The 27,037-nt window shown below is 54.3% G+C and overlaps 6 protein-coding genes across 6 annotated transcripts; 4 read left to right on the top strand and 2 right to left on the bottom strand.

The window, feature by feature from the left end:
- Positions 1 to 52: 52 nt before the first annotated feature.
- On the bottom strand, positions 53 to 7,121 carry QC762_310900 (uncharacterized protein). The gene is made up of 4 exons (XM_062889388.1): positions 7,102 to 7,121; positions 677 to 7,019; positions 480 to 621; positions 53 to 417 (listed from the first exon to the last, which is right to left on the bottom strand). Exons 2-4 carry the CDS (start codon positions 1,885 to 1,887, stop codon positions 265 to 267), a joined length of 1,506 nt encoding a protein of 501 aa, XP_062745392.1. The 5' UTR covers positions 1,888 to 7,019; positions 7,102 to 7,121; the 3' UTR covers positions 53 to 264.
- On the top strand, positions 2,758 to 6,822 carry ACH1 (acetyl-CoA hydrolase; the record flags this gene model as incomplete). The annotated part of the gene is made up of 3 exons (XM_062889389.1): positions 2,758 to 5,273; positions 5,336 to 5,714; positions 5,773 to 6,822. The coding sequence occupies exons 1-3, from the start codon at positions 5,122 to 5,124 to the stop codon at positions 6,820 to 6,822; spliced, it is 1,581 nt and encodes a 526-aa protein (XP_062745393.1). The 5' UTR covers positions 2,758 to 5,121.
- Positions 7,122 to 7,361: 240 nt separating the features above from the next.
- On the top strand, positions 7,362 to 9,059 carry QC762_310920 (uncharacterized protein; the record flags this gene model as incomplete). Its single annotated transcript, XM_062889390.1, has 2 exons — positions 7,362 to 7,386; positions 7,711 to 9,059. The coding sequence occupies 2 exons, from the start codon at positions 7,362 to 7,364 to the stop codon at positions 9,057 to 9,059; spliced, it is 1,374 nt and encodes a 457-aa protein (XP_062745391.1).
- A 2,544-nt stretch (positions 9,060 to 11,603) lies between these two features.
- Positions 11,604 to 16,445, top strand: QC762_0060150 (uncharacterized protein; the record flags this gene model as incomplete). The annotated part of the gene is made up of 2 exons (XM_062883588.1): positions 11,604 to 12,977; positions 13,029 to 16,445. Exons 1-2 carry the CDS (start codon positions 12,069 to 12,071, stop codon positions 16,443 to 16,445), a joined length of 4,326 nt encoding a protein of 1,441 aa, XP_062745390.1. The 5' UTR covers positions 11,604 to 12,068.
- A 4,410-nt stretch (positions 16,446 to 20,855) lies between these two features.
- QC762_310925 (uncharacterized protein) lies at positions 20,856 to 21,536 on the top strand (the record flags this gene model as incomplete). Its single annotated transcript, XM_062889391.1, has 1 exon — positions 20,856 to 21,536. The coding sequence occupies one exon, from the start codon at positions 20,856 to 20,858 to the stop codon at positions 21,534 to 21,536; it is 681 nt and encodes a 226-aa protein (XP_062745389.1).
- Positions 21,537 to 24,241: 2,705 nt separating this feature from the next.
- NWD1 (NACHT and WD40-domain containing NOD-like receptor 1) lies at positions 24,242 to 26,800 on the bottom strand (the record flags this gene model as incomplete). Its single annotated transcript, XM_062889392.1, has 2 exons — positions 24,242 to 26,179; positions 26,246 to 26,800. 2 exons carry the CDS (start codon positions 26,798 to 26,800, stop codon positions 24,242 to 24,244), a joined length of 2,493 nt encoding a protein of 830 aa, XP_062745388.1.
- Positions 26,801 to 27,037: the final 237 nt, after the last annotated feature.

Raw genomic sequence — 27,037 nt, 5'->3', positions numbered from 1 at the left:
GGAAATCATTCGAGTTGAAGAGGCCCGAAGGGTTCTCTCCTCACGCACCATGGACAGGGGTAAATCATTCAGATGTATTGGTATCATTGCCAACAAGATATATCCCAACAAACCCATGGGTATCTCCAGTGTACAATAGCCAAGGGAACCAGTCACCCTTTCAATAGCCATAACCTTGCCATACACAAAGGTGACACCAGAAGTACCCAAGTACAACGCCCGCTCCACCAAATCAACAAGAAAACACCTCATCAAGACATCGACTCACGCAGCCTCCCTGCTGGCGTCTGTTGTAGCCCTAACATCCGCAATGGTCTCATCGCTGAACTTCAAGTCTTCTTCGGCAGTCACGGTGTCTTTCACCTTGAGCCAGATAACAGGCGCGGCGAACAGCAGCGCGGCAGCAAGCAGACCCCACTAAAGACGACGTGTCAGCAAGCTATGACTACACAAGATAAAATGATAGTCGAGGAACTCACGGTGACCCCAAAGATGGTATTGAACGGTGTCTTCAACCCGTCCAACCGCCAAAAGACGGCTGCACCGGCAGACTGAATTCCCTTGTAGAAACCAGCGAGATTGGCAGCTTTGCGACCAGAGTTGCTGAGAGCACCCATATACCTGTTGCCAAAATGTCAGCATCATGTTCGACAGTCCTTCGGGCCCATCAACGTACCAGTAAATGCAAGTCTGCCACGCGGCATCGTAAAACCCATAAAACATGAACAAAAACATGGGTCCGATGTACTTCTCTCCACCATCTTGCCAGTCAATTCTTCTATACTCCAAGCTTTCATCCTCCAGAATTTCTCGAGGGACTTGCTGTTTCTGCCAGGCCCAGCCACCGCCCCAAATGACAAATGTCAAGCTGAATAGCACAACCAAGCTCGCCTTGGCGCGCACCGACCGACGGAACCTGGTGATATCAAGAGCGTAGCCAAAAATGGAGGCTCCAATGATCTGACTGGTCCAGTACAGCAAACCGTTGAGCGTCCGGGCACGCGTGTTGAATTGGAGGTTCATGTCGTTGAGCTGATAGGTGTAGAAGATGTTGGAGGCGAAAAACATGGGGAACAGCAGGATGACCCAGGGTGCCAGGGTGATAGTCTCGACCAATCCCTTGATCTCCGTCTTCCAGCTGGGGTTCTTCATCAAGATGACCTTGCTGCCGTCGTGGCGAATGACGCTCCTGGCATTGCAGAGCAAAAGGGCGAGAGCAGCGCCGATGAGCATGAGCACAATGAAGCCGATGTAGGTCCCGTCGTTGACCGCGGTGGCGCCTATCGCATCGATATTTTGGCCGAGCGGCACCAGCGACCCGAGGACGGCTCCGAGATTGAAGATGATCCAGAACCAGGATATGTACCGCCCCTTCTTGTCTTCGGACGGATAGCTCATCATGATGGTTCCCTGGGCGGTCCACAGCAGACCGGCGCAGATGCCGAGGAACGCTCCCGCAAAGACCACGAATCCGCGGTTCTGGTTGTGATTGTAGCTCAAAAAGCTGGCAGAGTAGATGCAGTATCCGAGGGTCCCAAAAGCCAGTGTTGGTTTCACTCCAAAGATGTTGGTGACGGTGCCCGAGAAGAAGGCGACCACGGCAAAGGTGGAATAGAGGGCCGTGTTGGCGTCGTTTTGCGCGCCTGGATCAACCTGCCCGGCGGCACCGAGACCGGTGAGAGCGTTGAACATGCCGGGGCACAGGAAGCAAACCATGGCTACCATCAGGAGCTGGACGATGGGCGACGCGAACCACACTTCCGACTTGCCCAGACGGAAGCCTTTGTACATCCATCCCGAAGGTCGGTGGGTGGTGCCGGTAGGTGTGCTTGATCGGACGGCAGGCGCCTCGACGGTCTGCCGGATTTCTTGCTTTTCCTCCGCCATTTGTTGCCAATATTTCGAGGAAACCACACTTTGTTCTGTTCTGAAATGTCGATAGAAGTAATCGTTCACAATCTTGGGTCGGTCGGTCGTTCCAGTCGTGGGAGAGGCGACACGTGAAGATGAATCTTCAGGAAGAGGAGGTCGCGAAAAAGAAAAAAAGGTCGGAAAAGATCGACAATTGTTGTCGATCCAAGGGAGGGAGGGAGATGGTAGGTGATAGGTAGGGTGTTACACGGCAGAAGATTAACCAAGACGGCGGGGGCTGGGAGGACGCAGGGAATTAAAGTAATTCTTGAATACTCCCGTGGGAGAGGCCCATGACAGGTAGATTGAGATTGGGACCAAGAGTTCTGGCTGGTACTTGGAATTTTCGTTGGCAAAGGTCAGGTGTAGCTGTGTCAATGGATACGACGCTGCAAGAGCGCTTGTTTGTGTGCGAGCAGCTACTACTACTGTTTTGCTCCTGTGTTTGCGGTGTGGTTGCAGAAGGATGCTCTGGACTGTCTGGTAGGTAGATCCCCAAGTCCTGGAAGCAACTGCCTGATGGACAGCTGAGATGCTCTGCAACGAACAGCTTCCATCCTTGCTACGTATGACTGGGGCTGTGGTGTTGAGCTGACAGGTCTGTGATGTGTAGGCTAGGTAGTACCGACGCGCCATGAGCAGACCGTGGCGTCAAGGTGCTTCATTCCAGGATGTGATGATTGTCTCTCTCTCCCCCATTGAATAGATATCAGTCCCTCTTGAAAGCATCACATGGGTGGTAGATGATGCTCGTGTGCTTGCAGATGGGAGCGATACGGCAGGATCACAGACCGGACCGAATGGACATGGCAAGGCTTGTGGACGCTGAGCAAAACACGTTGAACAATTGGATGATTGATCGATGGTAGGACGTTCTGTTTAGGAAGGAGCCGAGAAGTGGCGGGGAAGTGCCGCAAGAGCACAGATGCCCAGGCGTCCCTCCCCGCTCTTTTGAAGCCAAGATTGCGGGAGCCAAATCCCCGCCGCATAAAACCGTTCAAATTGTGGGCGGTGTGGGGTAGGCCGTCCTCGAGTCTGACCAATCAGACACGTTGCTTCACGCGTCATGTAACGTTCCCTCGACTGACACGCCCAAGTGCCGTCCACCGACTCCCACCAAACGAGCTATCTCAACTCCCGACTTTTGACCGCTCCAGCCTCCCAGTGCCTCCATCATGATCGTTATCGCTCCCGGTCCCTATCCTCATCTCGGATCTACCTACCTCACTGCGCCCGCAACCCGACAACGAGCCATTCCTACCCCGCGATACATCGACCCTCCGTCCACTGAACTTCGGATTCGAACAGTAGCCAAACAGACGAGCATACAAACGCCCTGTAGATGGATCCAACCACCAGGTGCGATACGGAATACATGGATGCGATGTTACACCTCGTAGACAAGCTGGAATGTTGGGCAGTGGGTGGCAGGGCTGCGATTGGCATCACTGTTTTGACGAGAGACCGCGGTGATACTGTCGACTCGGGCGTAACCCTCACCCAACACCGATAATTGTCCTGGGCAAAAGGACCAACATGTGCAACAAGTCCATACCACCAACAGCCTATATAAGGTATCTCGACTAGATCGCAAACTGGAGCAAGGTCCTTCCGCGCACCACGATAATAAGCGTCATAATATGCTTTCCTCGATTGATGACTGCATGTAGCAAGGACAGCCCCAAGGCTCGGGAAACAATATCCATTTGTAATCTTTGCAGCCATAAAGCATAGCAGTCACACGGCGGTGTCGCCTTGTACAACCCGGCCTCTCGGCACTCCGAACAACCCAAAGCTCCGGAGCAGCCGGCAAGACGTCATGGCCGGTTGACGGGCCCGCCAACTAGACCAAACCACCGGTGACCGGCGACTACCCTCGTGGCGAGAGTTAGTCTGGAAGCCCAGTGTCCCGACTCCGGCAGCTTCCAGAATTAGCGCATCCATGGCTCCCGTCGTGGGGGTCAGCGGTGTCAGGCACAGCCGGGTTACCGTTCATAAAATGGTCTTCAACCCCAGATTTTCAGATTTGCTTGCCCATGGGGAAGTGGCCCTGTTCATCATCAAAATGATCCATCTTGATGCCTTTTCTGTCCACCTTTGCACCGTCTCTACCATGCACAACGCCCATCGCTGGGGACACATCGACAGGTGCGCCCACGGGAGCCGGTGGGCCGCACCATAGGGTGGAGCTCTTCTCTCGACGATGGCGTGGCTCGATGCCGGTTTGAGCTTGGCGCAACACACTGCCGGGAGCAGCCTCCTTCTTTCCGCTGAGGGCGACGCAAATAGCCGTGGGCGCGAGGACTCGACAGTCAATCAGAGGTCGGAGAAGTATTCAGGCGGTTGTCTCGGATATCATCGTGGATATTCCCTCTGGAATAATACATTGGGGGTTGCTTGTTCGCTGAGTCAAGCCGGGGCATAGCCGAGCTTAATACCCTGGCTGCGGCTCAACGGAGCTCTGGGATCCCAAGGACAGACGGAAGCGCCCGCAGAGACCGGTGCTGGGCTGCTGTGTCTGGGCGCTGAATGCCTGCCGCGCCCGTTTGCTGCTTCCTGATTGGTCATCCCCCTCCGTTCCCCCGATGACATCACAGACGAGCAGATCTAGAGGAAAAGATGGGGGGCTGTTTGCAAAAGTGGTAGTCTCGAGCAAACAGATGAGGAAAAAGAACAATTCGATTACTGGAGAGAAATGAGCCGGCTCCACTGCTTCCAACAATCAGAACACGGAATCAATGGCAGTTTTGGAAGGATGGGGGAGAGGTGGCAAGTGAGAGAGGTGAATGGGATGAGATGCGGGGCTCTCGAGTTTTGAAGGCTTCCGCGCCCGCCGGCGGCCCGCCCAGACAGCGCGGCATGGAGACCCTGAACCGGGATGAACCTGTTGGGCAACTGATGATGTAGAGTAATTAAAGTGGGCAGACTGCCGCTCCTCCTGTCTGCGCGAGTTTGTGTCGAGGGAACTAATTCTGCTCTGCATCTCTGGTGATTTTCCTGCGGCTTTTCTCTGTTCTCTTTTCTTCCTTCGGTCGTCTTTCTGTGTCCGACTGCCACCTCCTTCACCACAACCCGCCTCATCACCATCACGTCAGAACTGCCCTGACCGGCCAGCCATTGCGGACAGCTTCGTCGTTCTGAGCAGCCCCACTCTCTTTTCCCGGTCGTTTTCAGTCTTTTTTTCTCTCACACACAGCCCAACTGCTCAAAATGGCGTCCAGAGTAGCTTCGGCTGCGCTCAAGGCGCGCGTCCATCGCCCGTCAATGCTCAACAAGCTGTGCCAGCCCGAAGACCTCTTGCACCACTTCCCCAATGGCTCCTACATTGGCTGGTCTGGCTTCACCGGTGTCGGCTACCCCAAGTATGTCTCTGTCAAATTTCTTTTGCCGGGCACTAGCCGTCCATACTGACCCTCTTGCGCAGGAAGATTCCCGTTTTCCTCGCCGACCATGTCGAGAAGAACAACCTCCAAGGACAGCTCAAGTACAGCCTCTTCGTCGGCGCCTCGTCCGGTGCCGAGACCGAGAACCGCTGGGCTGCCCTCGACATGATCGAGAGACGGTCTCCTCACCAGGTCGGCAAGGATATCGCCAAGGGCATCAACGAGGGCCGCATCAACTTCTTCGACAAGCATCTGTCCATGTTCCCCGTCGACCTTGTATATGGCTACTACACCAAGGACAAGCCAAATGGCAAGCTCGATGTGGCGGTTGTTGAGGCTTCTGAGATCAAGGAGGATGGCAGCATCGTCCCCGGTGCTTCCGTCGGTGCCACTCCCGAGCTGATCCAGATGGCTGACAAGGTAAGTCATCTGTAAAGGTCTGGCGTGATTAGCAACGAACTGACATCTTGTGTTTCAGATCATTATTGAGGTCAACACCTCGCTCCCGAGCTTCGATGGCCTGCACGACATCACCATGACCGATCTTCCTCCCCGCCGCAAGCCCTACCTGATCACCCAGGTCGAGGACCGCATTGGTACCAACTCGATCCCCATCGACCCCGAGAAGGTTGTTGGTATCGTCGAGTCCGACTACCAGGATCAGACCTCCCCCAACACCCCTGCCGATGAGGGCTCGCAGCAGATTGCCGGCCACTTGATCGAGTTCTTTGAGCACGAGGTGAAGCACGGCCGTCTTCCCAAGAACCTCCTTCCTCTCCAGTCCGGTATTGGCAACATCGCCAATGCCGTCATTGGTGGTCTGGACAACTCCAACTTCCGCAACCTCAAGGTGTGGACCGAGGTCATCCAGGATACCTTCCTTGATCTTTTCGACTCTGGCCGCCTCGACTTCGCCACCGCTACCTCTGTCCGCTTCTCTCCCGACGGCTTCAAGCGCTTCTACAAGAACTGGGAGTCGTACAAGGACAAGCTCCTCCTCCGCTCTCAGCAGGTGTCCAACTCCCCCGAGATCATCCGTCGCCTTGGTGTCATCGGCATGAACACCCCCGTCGAGGTTGACATTTACGCTCACGCCAACTCGACCTGCGTCATGGGCTCCCGCATGCTCAACGGTCTCGGTGGCTCGGCTGATTTCTTGAGAAACGCCAAGTACTCCATCATGCACACTCCCTCGACTCGTCCCTCCAAGACGGACCCCCACGGTGTCTCGTGCATTGTCCCCATGTGCACTCACATTGATCAGACTGAGCACGACTTGGACATTGTGGTTACCGAAGTTGGTCTTGCCGACGTTCGCGGTCTGGCTCCCCGCGAGAGAGCCCGCGTGATCATTGACAAGTGCGCCCACGATGTGTACAAGCCTATCCTCAAGGCTTACTTCGAGAAGGCCGAGTTTGAGTGCCTGCGTAAGGGTATGGGCCACGAGCCTCACCTGCTCTTCAACAGCTTCGACATGCACAAGGCCCTGTTGGAGGAGGGCAGCATGCGCAAGGTCAAGCCTTGGTAAATGGCTGGATAGGCTTTGAGAGGTGCAGCGAGGAAAGGATAATTGTTTGTGACGACGGGGCTCTGGATACGGGCTATGTAGGGGGTAATGAGGGGGGCAAATGGGGGAAATCCATTGCATCACTGGGTGGTGTTGTTTAAGGTTGCATGTGGTTGTTTTCGTGTTGGAGAAAGTTGGATATCTTCTTCATCACATATCTTTTTACGAGGTCGGTCAGCGGAGCGGTCTGGTTGGGCTTGTGTGTTGGGTTTTGGCGTTGAAACTTTATGATGTACATACTGTGGGAAAATTTACCAGAGATTTACCATCTGTGTGGCTTTTCGTATCTGTGTCGGACGTGCTGCCCGGCGCCGGAGTTGACAACGGTGGATACCGTGAGGTCCGGCCCCTTTGGTATCAAGGAGAAGCGGATAGGTCGTGTTGAGCGCCGCCACGACTTTGAACTGCTGGGAGCTAACAGTCAGCAGTTGGCCAGACTTTGTCTCCAGACGAACTGAGCCCCATGCCCTCAACCAGTCCCTCTCGCCCATCCCCGCATCATGTCCCATGATGGATCTCTATCCGGTAGGTTTACAATCCGGACTCCGGAGGCATACCAACACTGATAGGGCCGTGACCTGATGCTAACACTGGCCTCGTGCTACAATAGCAAGCGGACTGAAGAACAACATTTCCCCCTTGCGGTGGGAAATGTCTTTTCTCTTCCTGCCCACGACTTTCCGTCAATCGTTTGACGGGACTTCACCAAGTCAGACCTTGCGATGAACACCGACGACCCCCAACACCCCCCACCTTGGGCACAGAGGAGACGCGGGGCCGGCAGGACATTGTGTTGTCTCTGCCTCGCCGCTCTCTGTTTGGGCTGGGTTGGTTTCTTTGCGATCACAGGGCAACTTGTTCCCTTCTGGGTACACACGCACCACGAGAGCAAGTCCTCGGCAGCCGTACCGACCCCTGAGCCAGTGCATCAAGTAAACCTCCAGGCTGTTCTCGGCAGACGCGACGCCGTCCTCCCGGGGCCGCCATATCCTCAGAGGGTACCTAACCCCCGACGCGAAAGAATCAACGAGCAAGTTTGCAAGGATGGCGAACTCGTGCCTTTTGAGAGGAGGAAGAAGAAGAAGAACAAAATCGTGATATTGCCGATTCCTTTTGGACCTCATGTTATACCTTTCCCTTCCCCGTTCAAACCGGCAACCAGGACGTACGACCATGATTTGGTGAGCGGTTTTATACAAGTGGACTTGCCCATGGCATTTATCAAGCCCAGCAGTCCATCCGTTACACCCCCGTCCTCGACTGCCTCGAGCGCACCGGGCGCCGAAGAGACCGCCAAGTCGAGCAGGGTGAAATCCTCGCAGAGATATCAACAAGCTGTCTGGATCTGGGCCGTTGCTCGGTGGGCTAAGGAGGAAAAAAGCGAGACCGCTCACATGGTGAAAAACAAAAACCTTGACGACCGGTTCACGAAGGACTTGGAAATCTGGAACCAGTTCAGAAACTGGTTTTATGAGGAAGCCAACGACCGCAATTTCATATACAAGCGAGACTTCATGCACGCCTTGATCCAGCGCTATCAACTGTGGGTGCCCGGGACCTACCTGCCAGAGCAATGCCATCCCATCATGGAAACAAAGTACACCGAGTGGGATAATAAGAAGGAGTTCCCTTGCATTGTGGCCATTGCCCGCCAACACAAGTACAACATGGTCGAAAAGACGCCTACGAAATGGACTTGGAAGAGCAGCAAGGTTGACGCGCCGATCCCTTTCATCCTGCCCGTTAATCGAGTTGGCGGCTACGATTACCTCTCGTGCGAGTTCCGCATCAATACAGGCGGCAACATCGAGATCCGCTGCCCGGGTTTGTTCAGCACCGACGGGAAGAGGTTCGAACCACCGGCACCCCAGCAACCGGCGGCGTCGTCTGTCCCGAGCGTGACTTATAAAAGTTCAGCTCCCATTGCCCCCTCCGCGGTCTCCCCTCCATACCGCTACTATTCTCCTGGTTCGGAACCTGTTGGTGATACAGTCAGCGTCAAGACCATCGACAATGATTCCTTACCAACTCCCAGCAAAGCGTCCACCACCCGTCTGCCACCGCTGCACTTGCCGAACCACGGCGTGGGCCCATATGTCCCCAACATCTCTCCGTCATCACCCTCCACCGCGGCTAGATTCCCCGCCTGTCGCGGCCCCGTGGCGCAGCCCACCCCGACTCCCAATTCTGCCTCGTAAGGTAAGGTACCGGCCATGGGAGATGATCATCAAGACCCAGATGTGCGCCGTCATTTCGCCGCCTCTGTCGGCCAAGTTCATCGACGAAGAGAAAGATGATTGCTGTTAAGTCAAAGATGATTGTTGAAGACTGTGTGAACGGTATCTTGAGTTTGGTGTAGGAGTTCGGGCTGTGAGGAGTATGGAGTTGCGGTGTTGGGTTGTGTTATCTGACTTTCGGAAGAGAGGTTCAAGGAAAAGGAGACAGAAATTGGAAAAAGGAAGCGACAGGAAAAGTCGGCATGGTGCTCTGAATGGAGTTTAAGCGCTGCTTGTACCGATGCCCATTTTGTTTGTAATTGCAGACTCGCTGCTGCTGCCTCCGGTTTAGCGGCACCGCCCATTGGGGCAAGGTACGCTCGCCGCGCACCAAACTGACCGCGCGTCACGTGCCTCTTCTCTATATAAGACGGTGACCTCCTCGGCCCCTGTGAACATCTATCTTTGACTTCTGCTTCCTTCCATCCTCGGCCCCTTTGCATCCACCGTTTTGACTCTTCGGTGGCCATCGGTGCACTCAGCCCCAGCCCCCTTCCCCCTCCTGCCGCGTCATCGTCCTGCACTGAGATGAAGCTCTACGGGAATCGATCGATCAAGGCGACACCTGCTCTCGTCCCCAGAGCCAGGTCTTAGACGGCATAAGAACATTACCACTCATGGTCATCATATCCTCTGTTTCTTTTTCCTACTCTGCGGCTCGTATGGCTTTCCTTTCTGCCCTCTTCTCATGGAGTCTAACAGCGACTTACAGCCCAGAGGCCTTTCTCCCCGCCAGACTGCCTCACAGCGTTACGAAGCTTCCCACGCAGCAGAGCATCTCACGGCGATGCCTGTCTCCGTGAGGCCTCCTACAGCACCCAGCCAATGGCAGAAATGCCACAGTCGCTTATCAATCCCCTCCTAGCCCCTGAAAGCATGATAGTGGATGGTGCTATCTCAGGCCCGCCTCCTGTAACTGGCACGGGTGCCTACGGAGGCTTCCGACACAGTCTTGCCCCCCGATTGGTCCCCAGATCTGGACGAAGAGTGAGGTCACAACTCGCTTGGCGGGGTCCGAGTCAACATTTCTCTGCTCAGGGGTTGCCGAGACTTCCTGCCGCTTGGGGGAACGATCCCTCGGCCCGGCGCCGCTCGCGATGGCTCAGCGGCTTCGAAATCGAGAGCAAGCTAGCGAACTGAGAAGGATGATTGGGGGACGAGGGGACGGGGATGCGGACTGGCGCATTTTGGCGGGTTGTTGTTGTTGCACACATGTCAACCCCGTTTGTCTCACTGCTGCGGGTTCATGAGGCGTTTGTGACGGCATCTGGTGCTCTCCCGTCCTCTGAATGGCTCAACAAGTTCGTGGCTGTGGGCGGCCATCATGCGCAGGCGCGGCGTTGAGCTCCATCACGGTCCGACGGAAGAGCTAGTGCTGCCGGGAACTTTCTATCCGATGCTGTGACCGACTGGAAATGGCGTGTCGTGCGTGAACATCCAGACTGTCACTTCCAGGGAAATCCGATACAGATTTCGGAAGACATACTGCCAAAAACTGAGGAAGATTTCTCTCCCTATTTTCTACATTCACACCCCTCAGTCTTCCAATAAACCTGAAGCATGTAAGCGCCGACAGAAAATAGAAATCGAAAATAAAACGGGCTGTAGAATATAGAGATACTTCGGTACATCGAGCTTGCATTTTTAGGCTCTCAGGCGGAATGATGATGAAGTATAGCTCTTTGTATAACTGGATGTTTACCACTCCGATCTTCGAAGTCGAAACCAAGATCATATGTGTACTATCGCAAGGAATGCATTTTGCTGAGGATTCAGCCGAGAGACTGGATCACGTTTGGATGTCCGTGTACGTTTGTGTTGGACTTGGCTCATCACTGCGGCACAGCCCAGGCCCTCACCTCAGGTATATAGTCGTTTGCTCCCCTTAGCCTACCCGCAAATCTCGGGTCTTGGGGTTATTGATATTGGGGCGATATGCTATAATCCTGTAAGATCTGGACGGCTTTAGGAAACCGACGGTAGGATGGACCAGCCCCTTCTCAAGTGCGTGCTGTTCTGTCTACCCCATTATCTCTGCTCCGTAGGAGGACGTGCTATAGAGTGTCACAGGTAGGACCGGTTCACAGGTAGGACCGGTTAACAGGTTGATGACAGTAGTATTCAGCTAAGCTACAATCTGGGCTCTATTCCGCCGGCTACGGGCAGGCTCTATTGTCAAGACGTAGCCCAAGGAGCTACAAACAGGTTGGACTGGAGTCGCACACGTCTCTGCTCTCTCCACGCTCAGACCAACGTACACAGCTATACCAGAAGCTCATGCAGATGAACCTCCACCTTCTGTTCTATCCTTGCTTCCTTAAGTTTAGTGCACTCCTAGAGTGGCCTAGCTAGTTGCAATACATTACCAGACTGGTATACCGCAATCATCTCGATTTGAAATGATTGATGGCCCCACCATCTTGCCAGTCCGCCATGCATTTGTTCCCAAATCAACTCACGAAGCAGAAGGCGGGCCACGACAATCCCGCTTTCAACTCCCAAAGCCCTTTCTTGCTTGTAAACATGACCGTGCGCCTTGATCTTCTGCGGTCTGTTTAGACTTCGTAACGGCTGTCCAGTTGCGCCGCGCCTGTTTGTCCAAAGGCATTGCTGGCTCCGGTCGATGTTGCTGCCTGACCCTACGGATCAATATGATTGGACATGGACACTCCATGGCACTTCGAGCTTGCGCCTCGACGCAGTTGAGAGAATCAACAACTCAACTGCTCGCACCAGGCATTTGACCTTTGTCCACCAGAAGCGATCGGTATCAAACACTCTTCACCTACCGCCGTCGAACAAGAAAGGCCGGAAGTAGCCTCCACTTGGGAGCAACCGCGCCAACGTTTGTCGAGCCACAGCATCAGCGGTGCGGGGAACTTCTACGATTCTCGGGATTGACCGTGCAAACCCCGCTGCCAGTACCTAGCCATGCCTTCTGTCAATCTCAGCCAGGCCATGCATTTGATCGGATGGACCACTGCTCTTAGTCTCTTAGCTGGTGCGATTGCCTTTGGCCTGTGGTTCTATCCCACGTTCGCGCGTTCCAAGCCCGCACCGTCGTCTCAGACCAGGGACAGCTCAGGCCCCGCACGATCCACGCGACAAGACGTCCACCTCTGTCAAGTTAACCCTGCCAAGAACGAGACAGACACCGACATCGACATCATTGCCATTCATGGCCTTGACACAAAGTCGCCGGACACGTGGACATGGGCAGACCCCAACGATCCCAACAACACCGTTAACTGGCTGGCCGACCCGCGAATGCTCCCGAGTCAAGTGGAAGCAGCTCGCATCTTCACATGCGACTGGCCTGCCGATCTGCTTCAGCCGTCAGACTTGGTCCAGAAAACGGACGACGAGATCGCTTTGCTCCTATTCGAAGGAATCAAGAGAGATCTCTTGAGAACGCATGATAAAAAGAAAGTAGACCGGCCGATTCTCTTCATCGCTTCCTGCCTTGGGGGAATCATCTTGGCAAAGGCTCTTGTGGGCGCCGATTATAAATCCAGCAGCTATTATAGTCTACGGACAGCAACACGTGGGATTATCTTCCTCGCCACCCCGTTTGGAGGGACTTCGTTCGAAGACGTAACTATCTGGGCAGATCCAGGTCTGACCGTATGGGCTCTGATACGTCGCCGAGAAGTGAGTAACCTGATCGGCTGGGTGAAGGGATCGACCTTCCCTCTTGAGGCACTAGTTCGGAGGTTCACGCGGCTATGTCAAGATAATCACAACCCCTGCCATGTGTTCTGCTTTTACGAACTTGGAAAAACGAATCTCTGGCGCAAGGTATTTCCTTGGCTGCCAGCCTCACTCCCTGGATGGAAGCAGGTAAGAACCGCGACGCACCGTCGTCCCAGAGCTACGACTAACGATTCCCAGCTGGTCCACATGAAGTCAGCAACCCTTCAAATCGTCTTTGAACCGCTGCCGCTCAATCGAACCCACCGCCTGATGAACAAATTCGACGGCCCTAAATGTCCGGACTACAAACAAGTCTCTGGAAAGATTCAAGAGTTTCTCACGAAGATATGTAATGGAACCCCCCTCGCACAGGCGGACGCCAGGATTCGCAATGTGCACTATTCGCTGGAACGGCTCAAAATTGAACGACTGTCGGGCGACCTGCTGCCGATGGACAGATGCTACATCAATCTGGCCATTGTCGAGTGGCCTGGCGATAATGCAACTCGCGGAGGAAAAGGAGACACAGCACAACAGTCTTCCCCGTTTTCGCTCCTCGCCCGACTAAATGTGGAGACACCGGACAAGACGATCGAGGTCACGCTGCCGACACTGTTTGAGCCCCGCGAGTCACAGGACGGCCAGAAGAAACAACCAAGTCGCATCCTGATCCGTGGACGGGCAGGAGTGGGTAAGACTACTCTATGCAAGAAGATTGCCCATGATTTTAAATACAACAACCTATGGCAGGGCTTGTTTAGTCGCGTTCTTTGGGTACCACTGCGGAACCTGAAGGTGGAAAAGAGACAGAGTGCCGGATACAACTTCCGGGATTTGTTTTACCATGAATATTTCTCTCAAGATCTCGAAGGCCGCGAGCTCTCCGAAGCATTGTGGCGCGCCTTGAAGGACACCAAGAGCGGCAGGACTTTGTTTATCCTCGACGGTTTCGACGAAGTGTCACAAGGCCTAGGCGGCGACATGTCCGTCTTCCTCGAAGAGCTCTTGAATCAGCCAAATGTCATCATCACTGCCCGGCCCAACGCACGGCTTCCTCCTCGGCTAGATCCTCTTGACCTCGAGTTGGAAACCATTGGATTCTACCCGGACCAAATCACGGCCTACATTCAAAACACCTTTACCGATCGAGACACGCGCGAACGCGATTTGGAAAAGATCAAAGAGGTTCAATCGTTTCTGCAACGCCATCCGCTCATGCAAGGTCTAATGCGTATCCCGATCCAGCTAGATGCGTTTTGCTACACCTGGAATGGTTTTCCTCGGGAAGGTGTGCCGGAGACCATGACAGCTGTCTACAAAGCTATCGAGGCGAGTCTGTGGAAAAAAGATATCTTGAAGCTACAGAAAAAGAAGGATGGTGAGCCTCTAACGGGAGACCAGATTAAGAAGGCTAGCCGGAAAAAGATTGAAAGCTTCGTGGAGCAGGAGCTCAGATTCCTTGAGTGCCTTGCCTTTTTGGGGTTCTATGACGACGTGATAGACTTCGATTGGGAACTTCGAAACGCTGTTTCTGATAGATTTGCATCAGATCTCCTACTTGATAAAGATCTGCCTTGTCTCTCATTCTTACGAACGTCGGACCCTTCATCAAACGACCAAGATCGAAATTACCACTTCTTACACCTCACGTTTCAAGAGTATTTTGCAGCACGGTATTTCATTCGACAGTGGAAAGATAAACAACAGCTCAACTGTCTGCAACTCAGCCGTGACAATTGTAACAATATGGAACCTGCCACTTTCCTTGAGAAGTACAAATACGATCCTCGCTACGATATCTTCTGGCGCTTTGTCGCAGGATTACTCGATGCCGATGACATGGCCCTCGACTTCTTCCAGATGATTGAGAAGGAACCACGCGATCTCCTAGGACCTACGCACCAACGCCTTGTCATGCATTGCCTGAGCGAAGTTGAGCGGAAGGAGTCGAATTTCACGGGACTTCGAGCGAGGCTAGAAAACCAACTAGAACAGTGGCTACTGTTTGAATTCGATTCTACGGGGAATTCCAAACTAGTCCACGAAATGGAGTGTCCGGGGCATGTCCTGTGCAATGTATTAACGCAAGCATCTGAAGGCGAAAGAACGGTTCTTCTCGATTCAATATCTAGACGAACAGCAGTGCCGCTCAATGTTATAGAAGTCGTATCTCCCTGGCTGACCAACCACACCTCTGCACGCCAATGTGTTGCTATCTTGCGTATGATAGGAAACCAGCATAATAACTTACCGGACAGGATCCACCAAAGCATCGCAGCACGGCTCGAGGATAAGGACCGGCACGTCCGGGAGGAAACAATGGAGGCGCTTCAAGGCCGCGTCGGCCTCCCCGAGCAGGTGCTCCAAATCATCGCAGCACTGCTCGAGCATAAGAAAGGGGGCGTCCGGCGGGCAACAATCAAGGCGCTTCAAGGCCGCGCCGACCTCCCCGACCAGGTACTCCAAAGTATCGCAGCACGGCTCGAGGATGAGAACGGGGGCGTCCGGTGGGTAGCAATCGAGGCGCTTCGAGGACGCGCCGACCTCCCCGACCAGGTGCTCCAAAGCATCGCAGCACGGCTCGAGGATGAGGACAGGGGCGTCCGGGGGGCAGCAATCGAGGCGCTTCAAGACCGCGCCGACCTCCCCGACCAGGTACTCCAAAGCATCGCAGCACGGCTCGAGGATGAGAACGGGGGCGTCCGGGAGGCAGCAATCAAGGCACTTCGAGGCCGCGCCGAGCTCCCCGACAAGGTGCTCCAGAGCATCGCAGCACGGCTCGAGGATGAGGACGGGGGCGTCTGGGGCGTCCGGTGGGCAGCAATCGAGGCGCTTCGAGGCCGCGCCGACCTCCCCGACCAGGTACTCCAAAGTATCGCAGCACGGCTCGAGGATGAGAACGGGGACGTCCGGTGGGCAGCAATCGAGGCGCTTCGAGGCCGCACCGACCTCCCCGACCAGGTGCTCCAAAGCATCGCAGCACGGCTCGAGGATGAGAACGGGGGCGTCCGGGAGGCAGCAATCAAAGCACTTCGAGGCCGCGCCGAGCTCCCCGACCAGGTGCTCCAGAGCATCGCAGCACGGCTCGAGGATGAGGACTGGCGCGTCCGGCGGGCAGCAATTAAGGCGCTTCGAGACCGCACCGACCTCCCCGATCAGGTACTCCAAAGCATCGTAGCACGACTCGAGCATGAGGACGGGGGCGTCCGGGAGGCAGCAATCGAGGCGCTTCAAGACCGCGCCGACCTCCCCGACCAGGTACTCCAGAGCATCGCAGCACGGCTCGAGGATGAGAACGGTGGCATCCGGTGGGCAGCAATCGAGGCGCTTCTATATCAATCAGCATTATCGTTAGATGTCCTCATCCCATATATCCGATCCTTTTACGAAGCTTTACTCAAGAAGAGCTTCAGGAAGCATTTATACTTGTACGCTTCGGAAAGAAGTTTTATAGGGACTAATCTTGGACATATCTCTTTAACTAGCGAGCAACATAACGTCAAGGAGGTGGTGAGGAAGCTAGTATTAGAGAAGGGCGCTACCAATGTAAATGATGGACGCAGACGGCTGCCGTCCATACTAGCTGCTGAGAACTGGGAGGAAGCGGTGGTGTAGCTATTACAGCCAAAGCCATAAAACAACTCATTCGTTCCATGTTCATATCCGTACTTTTCTCCCAGTTTCTTATATCTTTATTCATAGCGTGCCATCAGAAATGTCCGAGAGAACGTATAAATCTATATATATTTATGAGTTCTAGCATCTTCGAGATATTTATTTCTTACAAGATAATAACCCAGTTGCTACTAACCCCATTCTACATTGAGCGTCAACTCTCGTCACGTTATCATTATGCGAAGAGAACTATTGTACCGCCTTTAGAAGGCTCCTCCGGACTGGCTAATTCTATCACACTCTTACCGCTCCGCCGCATGCTAATAAGGTGTAGGTCAGAACTCACGACCCCACAGCCGATCATGATCTATACGTGGGACCCACTGTCACCGCGGTTGGCTTACGTCGCATCAAACAACAACACCATCAAAGATCTGGAATACGGCAACGGGATCATTTACGCAGACGCTTAAAGGACATTACCATTCCGTCTAGTCGGTAGCGTCTTCCCTCAACGCAAAGGTCATTACATCCAAATCAAATAATACTAACCCCCCAAATTATTAAGACTATAGGATAAACTTAAGCCTAAGATGGATTACGAGGGGCTTAGAAAACTAACTATAGCTAACGTGATCCACCATCGAGCGGGACACCCCATCGACCGGGACACTTTTCCAGACCACAACCACAACAAACTCTAAAAATCCATAAAACACTAATCAAATCAATTGCAGCTACTCAGCATCACTTGAAGCATCTGTTTCCCCAGCCTCTGGGCATGTCCTTGCATTGTGGCCAGTCTTGCGGCAGATGCCACAGTGCCGCGAACCCATCCGACGCCTCTTTGACGACCCTTCATTTCCGCTTTCGACGCGTCCTTCCGCTTCAACTACGCCCTTCTCTGCCATTATATCCCTAGCCTGGCTTCCATTAATGGCCCCTCCATCTTGGAGACGCGTCCGTTTGGCCCTCCGGCGCTTGGAAAGTGCTTCGTTGGCCTCCTGAAGTGTCCGTACCTCGGCTTGTAAAAGGGTCACCTGATGGGAAAATACCTGCATTCCTTTCGAAAGCTGATCAACAGCAGCTAAAATCGGAGTCGGAGAGCTCGACTGATGTCTTGCAATCCGAGCTTCAATAAGGGTAGACTGCGAGAGGGCTTCGTTGGTAGTCTTGGGCGTCTTAAAGAACCAAGGTGTTGGTGGCCCATCAGGGGTCCCAGGGGGGGTTGGTGTCCGCAACTTGACATCTAGCTTCGAAAGGACGGCCTGCGGGTCGTAGGGGATAAGTCCAGACCCCCGAAAACCCCCAAGAACGTTTTCTTGGGTGAAAGTCCGGCTGAAGGCGGCTTTGAACGCAAGGAAGAACTCGGGCTTCGTGATATGCGTGATCCGGGCTTTGATGAAGTGCTCGATTTCAGCACCGTACATCTTCTTTAGGACGCTATAACAACCCACATCGAGAGGCTGGGTAAGATGCGAGGAATGGGAAGGCAGACAAATGGTGACAATGTTATTCTCCTTGCAATAGTCCTCGAATTCGGCGTTAACATGGCTCTCATGGCCGTCGAGCACCAGCATCCGATATACACCCTCCGACGGTGTTTAGTGTGCTCATCAAAATGCTGCAGCCATTCCAGAGCAGTCTTATTATCTGTCCATCCGTTGGTTGTTGTTGCGACGGCCCAGTCGTCAGGTATCTGATGTTCGGAGTACCAGCTGGCGAGGTGGAAACGGCCCTTCACCACCAAGAAAGGCGGCACCACATACCCGTCGCCAGCAATAGTGCAAATCGCTGTCGCCCATTCTCGATTGCCCGGCTGAATAGCCTTTGGTTTGCCGACCCGATCGGAGCGCGTGACCACCATCCCTGGCCGTATCATGCCCATCATAAAGCCCGTCTCGTCGAAGTTGTAGAAGTCGCAGTCGAGGATGCCGTATTTCGCACGCATGTTGGCAACCAGTCGGAACCATGGCTCGATAATTGCAGGATCTTCACAGAGGCCTCTTTTGATAGTCATAGACGCGATTAAAACGCGTCTTTAACTCTGGACGTCGGGTAACGAAGCGGTCTGGCCAGTTCTTTCCGACCTGTCGCGCACCGCGTTTCCGAAGCAGGAGATTGGCCATATCACCCACGTCGACAATCCGGGGCGAAAACCCTCGCGAATCTCGGTCGAGTACATATTGAACAATCACCTCCTCTTCTATCGTAGTCAAATTCGAACGTGCGTTGTAACTGTCGAACTTCGCAACTCGGCCCTTCATTCTCGCAGCAATTGTGGACTTGGGCACGTTGTATATTTCTGCGGCGCGTCGGATGCTCAAGCGCGGTGTTGATCGAATCGCATTGATCGCTAAAAGGACTCGATTTTCTGGCAAGCTGTCGGACATTGTTGTGATAGAGAAAACGCGAATTGAAGTTGGGTGGTTATAGTGGGGGAAAAAGTGTCCCGGTCGATGGGGTGTCCCGCTCGATGGTGGATCACGTTACCTCTAGAATATTAATTAAGGAAATTAGTTATAACGTGCGTGATAAGCGAGTTAGCCAGACAAGTGTTACAACCTGCACCAGGAATGGATACAGACTGCAAGGCAGTACGCCGAAGGTGAATATGACAGGATGATCGAAGGTTGTGACAAGCGTCTCAGACACGGGTTCACTGTCAACAACAGGTTGTTCTAACAAAGAGCTACTGAGAGTAGATTGTAGACAAATGAACTTGATTGCTTGCATGAGGAATCAGATCCTTCGACACGGGGAGCGCCCGGCGCTCCCCCTATTTATGTGAAGCTATCTACATATGTTTCTGAAGTATCTTTGTACCTTGCTCAGTGTGCTCAGTGTGCTCAGGGGTCTTGGCGCACTGAGCAGACTGAGCAGACTGAGCAACTCCTAATTGGTTGCACGGGGGCTTGTGGGTCTTTCCATCCCTGGCCCAATGATTGGCTGAGGTGTCCCAACACCTCAGGTACCACCCAGTGGTTCCTGTACAGGGGTATTACGCTTGGGGCGTAACAGGTAGCTCTTCTCTGTGCAGAGGTCTCTTCGCTACGCAAGGCCAATGAGGTGCTTAGTAAGAGACGGAGAGCCAAAAAAACACGTGTGCGGCTTGGAGGGTCACTTACTGTACAAGAGGCACAGGATCTACTGGATCAGAAGGCTGTGGGTGAGCAGGTAGCCCAGGAAATACGACAAAGTGGTGGTGGTGCAGGGGGGTCTCGTACGAAGATTCGGTGCTGTGGTGTGTGCGGCAAGCCTGGCCATAATGCACGTACGTGCCAGGAGGCTGCAGAATCATCTGATTCATCTGTTTCTGATTCAGTTATTGTTATTTCTTAGTGTTATGGTTGCGCAATTGAGGGTAGTTATAGTGAGGTAGTAAAAAGTGGCTAACTCGCTTGTCTGGCTAACTCGCTTATCACGCACGTTATATGACGATTCAACTAGGCCTTTACCTTGACTTGCAAATTCGTTATTCGAACTTAAGCTGGTTAATTTAGACATTTCGAAATCAAACACATTTTTTCCAAGCTGAAATTGGCAGGGGGGTAGGGTGGAAGAGGCAGTGCTGCTCCTAACTATACACCCCACCCAAGTCTAAAAGCGGCAATACATTTCCCTTGACCGGGAAGAACAGCCCAACAGGCATGAAGACCTGCCTCATCTGGTATCTCCCCAGGACTCTGCCTTGCCAATGAATGGCGCGAATCCCTGACGATGTGCGGCAAGCTGAGTCGAGGGCGGCATCATGTGTTCAGCATAGCTGCCACTTGCGTGGTCACTGCGCCAACAGTATCCTCAGCTCAAGCGGAAGCCGCCCCGGCTTGGCTGAGGGAGACTCAAGTTTCTCACCTCGCTGATGCCGAATCGAGCCAGAACTCTTGCAAGATGGAGTCATGTACTCACTGGAGATGCGTCCGCCTCCCAAGATATCAATTTCGCAACCCCTCCTACTAGCCCTGAAAGCCAGCCATACCCGGTTGCGGCGGACGGCCAAGAGCTTCGACCCGTGCCAGTCAGTGAACGGAACAACATGACGGTCGATACCGTCTCTGACTATGGCGCTTGTCGTGACGCCCAATGGCATCCGGATTCCCCCTCGATATGCACACACTCTCCGCGGACTATCAGCCCCGTCGAGGTGACCCAAGCGTCACTCGAGGCAAGCGAAGCATCCGCCGACACTTTGCACGACAATGCTATTTCTGAAGCCCACATCCCATCTCCCGCAAGGCCGTCGGCCGAACCGCATCAAGCACAAGGCTTGGGTGATGCTAGCTGCGCGTCCAGAGATGCCGAGTCCGAGGTCGCGAAGGCTGGATTCGAATCGCCATCTGAAGCCCTAGTATCGTCCCCGTCCCCGTTTCCTCGTCTTCCCGTCGTATATACTTGCAAATACATAAGGCGATGCAGTCCAAGGACGGTTACGCAGATAGTGAGTTTTCAGAGAGTGAGGACGGCCTTGATGGGTCAGAATCTCACTACCAAGATGAGAACTCTCCTTCACTCGCGGACAGTGAGGATTCTGGCTCGGAAGACGATGATGCCGATGGTGTACACCAAGGTCGCAAGCGCCGCAAAGTCTCAGTCCACAGTACCGCCGCCAGTTCTCGGGGCTCTCGGAGCTCTCGCCAAAGACGATCGACAACACATGCCGCACAGTTGCCGAGCGGGACCCGAACGTCTGGACGCGCCATTGACAGCCCAACACCGCCACAAGCAACACCAGCTCCGTCCGAGGCTAACATGATTCTTGCTCGGTTCGAGGAATGGCCTCTCGGAGACGTTTTTCTCAAACGCATCACTGAGGGCGGCAAGGCGACATTTCAATTACAGTTTGACTGGGACTCCGATTTATGTCAGCCGCATGCTGGCAGATCTGTGTCGAACCCAAAGAAGCGCAGAAGGCCGTCTAAGACTTTGCCTTCAGTTGCAAAATCGCCCGGCGCAAGATGGACGCCAGAAGAGGATGAAACTGTGCGCAGGATGAAACAAGATGGCGATTATTGGGCCACTATCCAGCACGCCCTTCCGCACCGTTCTCAGGGCACGATCCAAGTCCGGTACTCGACCAAACTCAGGGGTTAAGCCGGTCAAGTATAGCAGCTCAACTCAACTGCTTTCGGGAAGAGAGTTAGATAATTCAATGTTAAGATATGAATAGTAGCCTTGTTTTGTCGTTCAGCTTGAACATTTGCCAATGCTCGCGTAGGAACGCTTCCTTAGGGATAGCATTTCGCAGCGGGTTATCCACTGCTTATTTAACCCCGGGTGGATGGCACTTGCTTGTCCGCGGTTAGAGTCCGTTGATGCCGCTTAACGAGTAGCTTGCTAATCGTGCAGCACGTGAGGGGTCGATTGTGGTCAACAGCGAGCCGGAGCGGGACCGAAAGCCGGGACTGCCGGGCGCCTTGGAACTCGCACCGAGGCAGAAACCCGTATAGCGGTCATGTGGGTCTGGCCACGAACTCTCTGAGCTTTTTGCCATGGTTGAGCAACCAGAAAACAAGGGCCATCCAACATGCAAGATGTATCTATCTACAGCCACCAGCCTCTATCTCAAAAGAAAGCATTAAGCAAACAGAAACTTCATCTACAGAATGGCCAGTGTTTTTCGATGTGAAGGGGCCGTGGATGATTCCTGGTACTAGACAGTTCTCGTTAGGTCTGGAAGGCAAGAACGCCGCAGTCCACTCTACTATAAATATTTCTCGGCCCCTACGACCCTCCGAGAACAAAGTTAAAAGGAAATTAAAGAGAAAGAAATGATGCTGACTTTTTCTAATAGCACATCTGAAGCTCGATAAATACAGGGCTAGCCAGCCAAGGTAGGAAATAGTTGCTGGCCGGGGTTCCTGCTTCCAAATCAAACAGAACCAATTTCGTAGGTCACTACTGAGAACTGAAAAAGGGCTGCTTGTGACCAAAAAGATAATTATGCCTGCCTCCGCTCTAAGAGAACTTCATCACTAGTACACGACCTGAACGACACCCGATAGCGACCGTTGATCCGACAACAGCGTATTTCCCCCCTCGATAGTCCGGAGGTAGCCAAAGCATCTCCTTTCCATCTTTAACAATCCATACACCGTCGGTGCTTAGACCCCAGCTAGAATGGCGAACACCACGTAAGGTTATTACAGTCGACTGATCATCAATGGCAGGCTGTAGAGCCGGGTGATCCAGGTTTAGAAGTCCAATGTCCGTAGAGAGGAGAAAGTTTTTCCTTGGATCGAATGAAAGACGATATAATATTCTCCCAACGTCGAGTGTATGCACGCACTCACCCGTGGCCGCATCCCAGATCTTGACCGTCTTGTCGTCCGAGCCCGACGCGAGACGCTGGCCATCCGCCGAGAACACCACCGACCTCACCCAACCGCCATGGCCCTCGAGCGTCTGCACGCACGCGCCCGTGGCCGCGTCCCAGATCTTGACCGTCTCGTCGTCCGAGCCCGACGCGAGACGCTGGCCATCCGCCGAGAACACCAGCGACCTCACCGAGCTGCCGTGGCCCTCGAACGTCTGCACGCACACGCCCGTGGCCGCATCCCAGATCTTGACCGTCTCGTCGCCCGAGCCCGACGCGAGACGCTGGCCATCCGCCGAGAACACCAGCGACCTCACCGAGCTGCCATGGCCCTCGAGCGTCTGCACGCACGCGCTCGTGGCCGCGTCCCAGATCTTGACCGTCTCGTCGCCCGAGCCCGACGCGAGACGCTGGCCATCCGCTGAGAACACTACCGAGTTCACCCAACCGCCGTGGCCCTCGAGCGTCTGCACGCACGCGCCCGTGGCCGCGTCCCAGATTTTGACCGTCTCGTCGTCCGAGCCCGACGCGAGACGCTGGCCATCCGCCGAGAACACCACCGACCTCACCCAACCGCCATGGCCCTCGAGCGTCTGCACGCACACGCCCGTGGCCGCGTCCCAGATCTTGACCGTCTTGTCGCCCGAGCCCAACGCGAGACGCTGGCCATCCGCCGAGAACACTACCGACCTCACCGAGCTGCCGTGGCCCTCGAGCGTCTGCACGCACACGCCCGTGGCCGCATCCCAGATCTTGACCGCCTTGTCGTCCGAGCCCGACGCGAGACGCTGGCCATCCGCCGAGAACACCACCGACCTCACCCAACCGCCATGGCCCTCGAGCGTCTGCACGCACGCGCCCGTGGCTGCGTCCCAGATCTTGACCGTCTTGTCGCCCGAGCCCGACGCGAGACGCTGGCCATCCGCCGAGAACACCAGCGACCTCACCGAGCTGCCGTGGCCCTCGAGCGTCTGCACGCACACGCCCGTGGCCGCGTCCCAGATCTTGACCGTCTCGTCGTCCGAGCCCGACGCGAGACGCTGGCCATCCGCCGAGAACACCACCGACCTCACCCAACCGCCATGGCCCTCGAGCGTCTGCACGCACGCGCCCGTGGCCGCGTCCCAGATCTTGACCGTCTTGTCGCCCGAGCCCGACGCGAGACGCTGGCCATCCGCCGAGAACACTACCGAGTTCACCGAGCTGCCGTGGCCCTCGAGCGTCTGCACGCAGGCGTTCCAATCCGCTTCCATTCTTGGTTTCAGTATCATCCAATTTGGCTCTTCCTTCTTGAAGAGTTCTCTAATGAGGCTGCGTTCGGGGCTGAACACGAGTGCCGACGCATAGGTCTGCAATGGAGCAATCTCGATCGGCCGTTTGTGAGAAAGGATAAACCGGCGCGCGTCTCGAAGTAGTTCTGCCAGTTTTTGTGATCGCGTGTTTCTCTATAAACATGTTAGGTCGTCTCTGGTGTATGCCCACATTAACTCACCACCAAAGCCTCGAGTTTGTACACCGCCTGGACTCCCTCCGACATGCTGCGTAAGAGGCTGAGAGATTCTAGCCAATACAGGTATTTCTTTTGGATGAATCCATGAATAACGCTGCTATCCTGAAGATCCATATGGCTGCTTGTGGGATTGGAATCGACGAGATGATCGACCCAATAGATGCATGAATATCGGATCCAAGACAATGGGTCAGGATTGGGCAGCGAGACCTGATCGATGGAGAATCCCGGGGTGCTTAGGCCGTAAATATCGCGTCGCAGGGCCTCTGACAGAGCCGCTAGCGACCTTGAGAAAAGGGTATGGTGCTGGTGCGCGGTGCCAGAAGGCAAGATGTGGCAGGATGCCTTGCTGAGTAGGTAATCCTTCGCCGACTGATGCACAAAGTAAACAACGCTCTCCCGAAGGGTCAAGAAAGAGCCACAGGAGCCAATAATGTCTTTCAGGTCGTCCGGGTCAATATCCTCAAGTGACTCAGCAAGAACCTTCAGTTCATCCAAGGTGACAGGTCGATACACTACCGAGGCAATAGCCAGAACCTCCTTGCAAAGGTCAGCATCCTCCGAATCACGGATATGCTCTATCATTCGGCCATATAGAGAATCCAGCCCAGGGGGGAAAGACTGCAACCTAGAGAGCGTATGCCACTTTCGGGCCTTGGGGTCTGCGAGCTCTTTACAAACCAAGGCCACCCAGAGAAAGGTGCCGTCAGCATTGGAGGTTAAGTGGTTCTTAACGGTGTCCCTTGTTTTCTTATCGTAGTTCTTAAGACCTACCAGCTCCTCCACCTTGCACTCAATATATGTGTCGACAGCCTTAGAGATGGAGTCTTGGTTTAGCTCGAGCTGAAGCCTGACCTTCTGTTCTATACGGCCGAGTTTCTCCTCAATATCCTGCCAGTTGCGACTAGACACGATCCACTTGACCCGGGATGAAGATATCGTCAACGATTGAATGATGAAGTCAAGAAGCTTGGGCCGATCGGTGGTGCACTCGTCAAGGGCGTCAACGATCAAGACTGCGTCTTTCAAGGTCGGGTCCTTCAGCATGTCCGTGAATATCTCAACCAGAGACACCCAGACATTGATGCCCTGGAAGAGTTTCTCGCCCGCAACATCGTGCTTTGACCGGACGTGCGAAATAAGCGATGGTTGCTGGAGGATGAGGAGGTAGATGAGGCCACGTAGCACAGACGCCGCATTGCTCAGTTGAGCCTCAGTGGCCTGACAGAAGAAATAGGACAAGAGACTGTTGGGTCCCTTCTTTAGCTCGTCGATGATGCCGCATAGGAGCATGGTCTTGCCTTTACCAGGGTCACCCTTGATCCAGAGCAGCCGGCTCTGCGGATCGTCGCGAAATCGCTGGAAGTCGGCGTGGTCAAGAATCCAGCGGTACGAGTCCCTAAGCAGGCCGCCCTTCGTGTCTTCGATGCGCGTCTTGTCGTTGCGAGGGTCAGTCTCGCGCAGGTCTCTCAGGCATTGCTTGTCCCCGTCGTCCTGGTGCCTCTTCTCCTGTTGTTTCTCTAAAGCACCTGCGACGTCGATGAGTTTCCGAAGCTGTATCTTGCTGTCCTCGCTGTTGTATTGATCCATGTCTCTTTGCACGGCAGCCTCGGCTTCCTTGATCTCGTTGAGCTGGCCAGCCCAGTCATCGATTTTCCACAGATCCCTTCCGATGACGGCTGCCCAGTTGCGGTGGTAGAGGCAGACACTCTTGATCTGATACGCGAGGAGTTTCTCATAGAGCTGCACGACATGCTTCTCTAGTTGGGCTCGCAGTCCCGCAGAAGATTGCTCGGCCTTGTTCTCGTCGAGAAGCAGGGACACCAAGTTCCAGTACCACTCTATTCTCAACAGGACGTAGACGATGCCTTTGCGGTTGTCGCGTGCCTCGGTTACGGGGTTCGAAAGGATCTATCGACTGTCAGCATGGGATCATCCACCGTTCTCTCTTCAGTTGGAAAAGCTGATCACACACACCTCTAGTCCGAGGCAGACGCCGACCCAGGCGATGGCGGCTTCGGGAGCGGCATGCACCGCCTTGTCTACTACTCTCCTGACTTCTTGCACTGCTTGCAAGCCTTCGTCGATGCCTCGCTTGATGGACGCTTGCTTCTGCGTTCGATCCAGTCCAGCCTGAACCAGCTGTTGCATTTGGCCGCTTCGTGTCCCCGGGGTCTCTCCTATCTCGTTGTCTGTTGATTCGGGAGTAACAGAGCTTGGGTCGTCTCCATGCAGTTCAGTTGATAAGATCTTCTCGTACGCCCCGACCAGTTTGGGCTCGCTCGCTTTGACCCCATCGTAGGCCTCATTCCAAAGTCGCTCTTGTAGGCTCGGCAGCGATGAGGTATTGGTATCCGTCGAGGTAGGTGGAGAAGACGTTGGCTGAGATGTCGGTCGAGTAGCTAGTTGGGATGCAGGCCGAGATGATGTTGGCAAAAGTGTTTGTGGCGAAGGAGTCGAGGATTCCCGGGGAGCGGCCTGCAACCACTTTCTGCCCTTGGATTTCACTTTCCCAAACAAACTAGGCGCCATCTTCACCGAGAGGCCACCTTATCCTTGTTGTGCGATATGATGGTATCAGCGAGATGACTTCTCCGATCGATGAGTCGGGACGGCGGTGGGATTGCCATCACTGGCGAGGTGGGACAGCGCAACATCTTTGGGGGATTTGCGTGCGGTGAGGCCTCAGCAGCTGAAAAAGACCCCTGTAGCTAGGCGCAGCTTGTGAGGCCAATAGGGCTGGTGAGTGATGGTGTATGCAACCTCACA

Source organism: Podospora pseudocomata, chromosome 3 (genome assembly GCF_035222375.1).
Source record: "Podospora pseudocomata strain CBS 415.72m chromosome 3, whole genome shotgun sequence".
NCBI lineage: Eukaryota > Fungi > Ascomycota > Sordariomycetes > Sordariales > Podosporaceae > Podospora > Podospora pseudocomata.
This window is presented reverse-complemented; position numbering and strand designations above follow the sequence as displayed.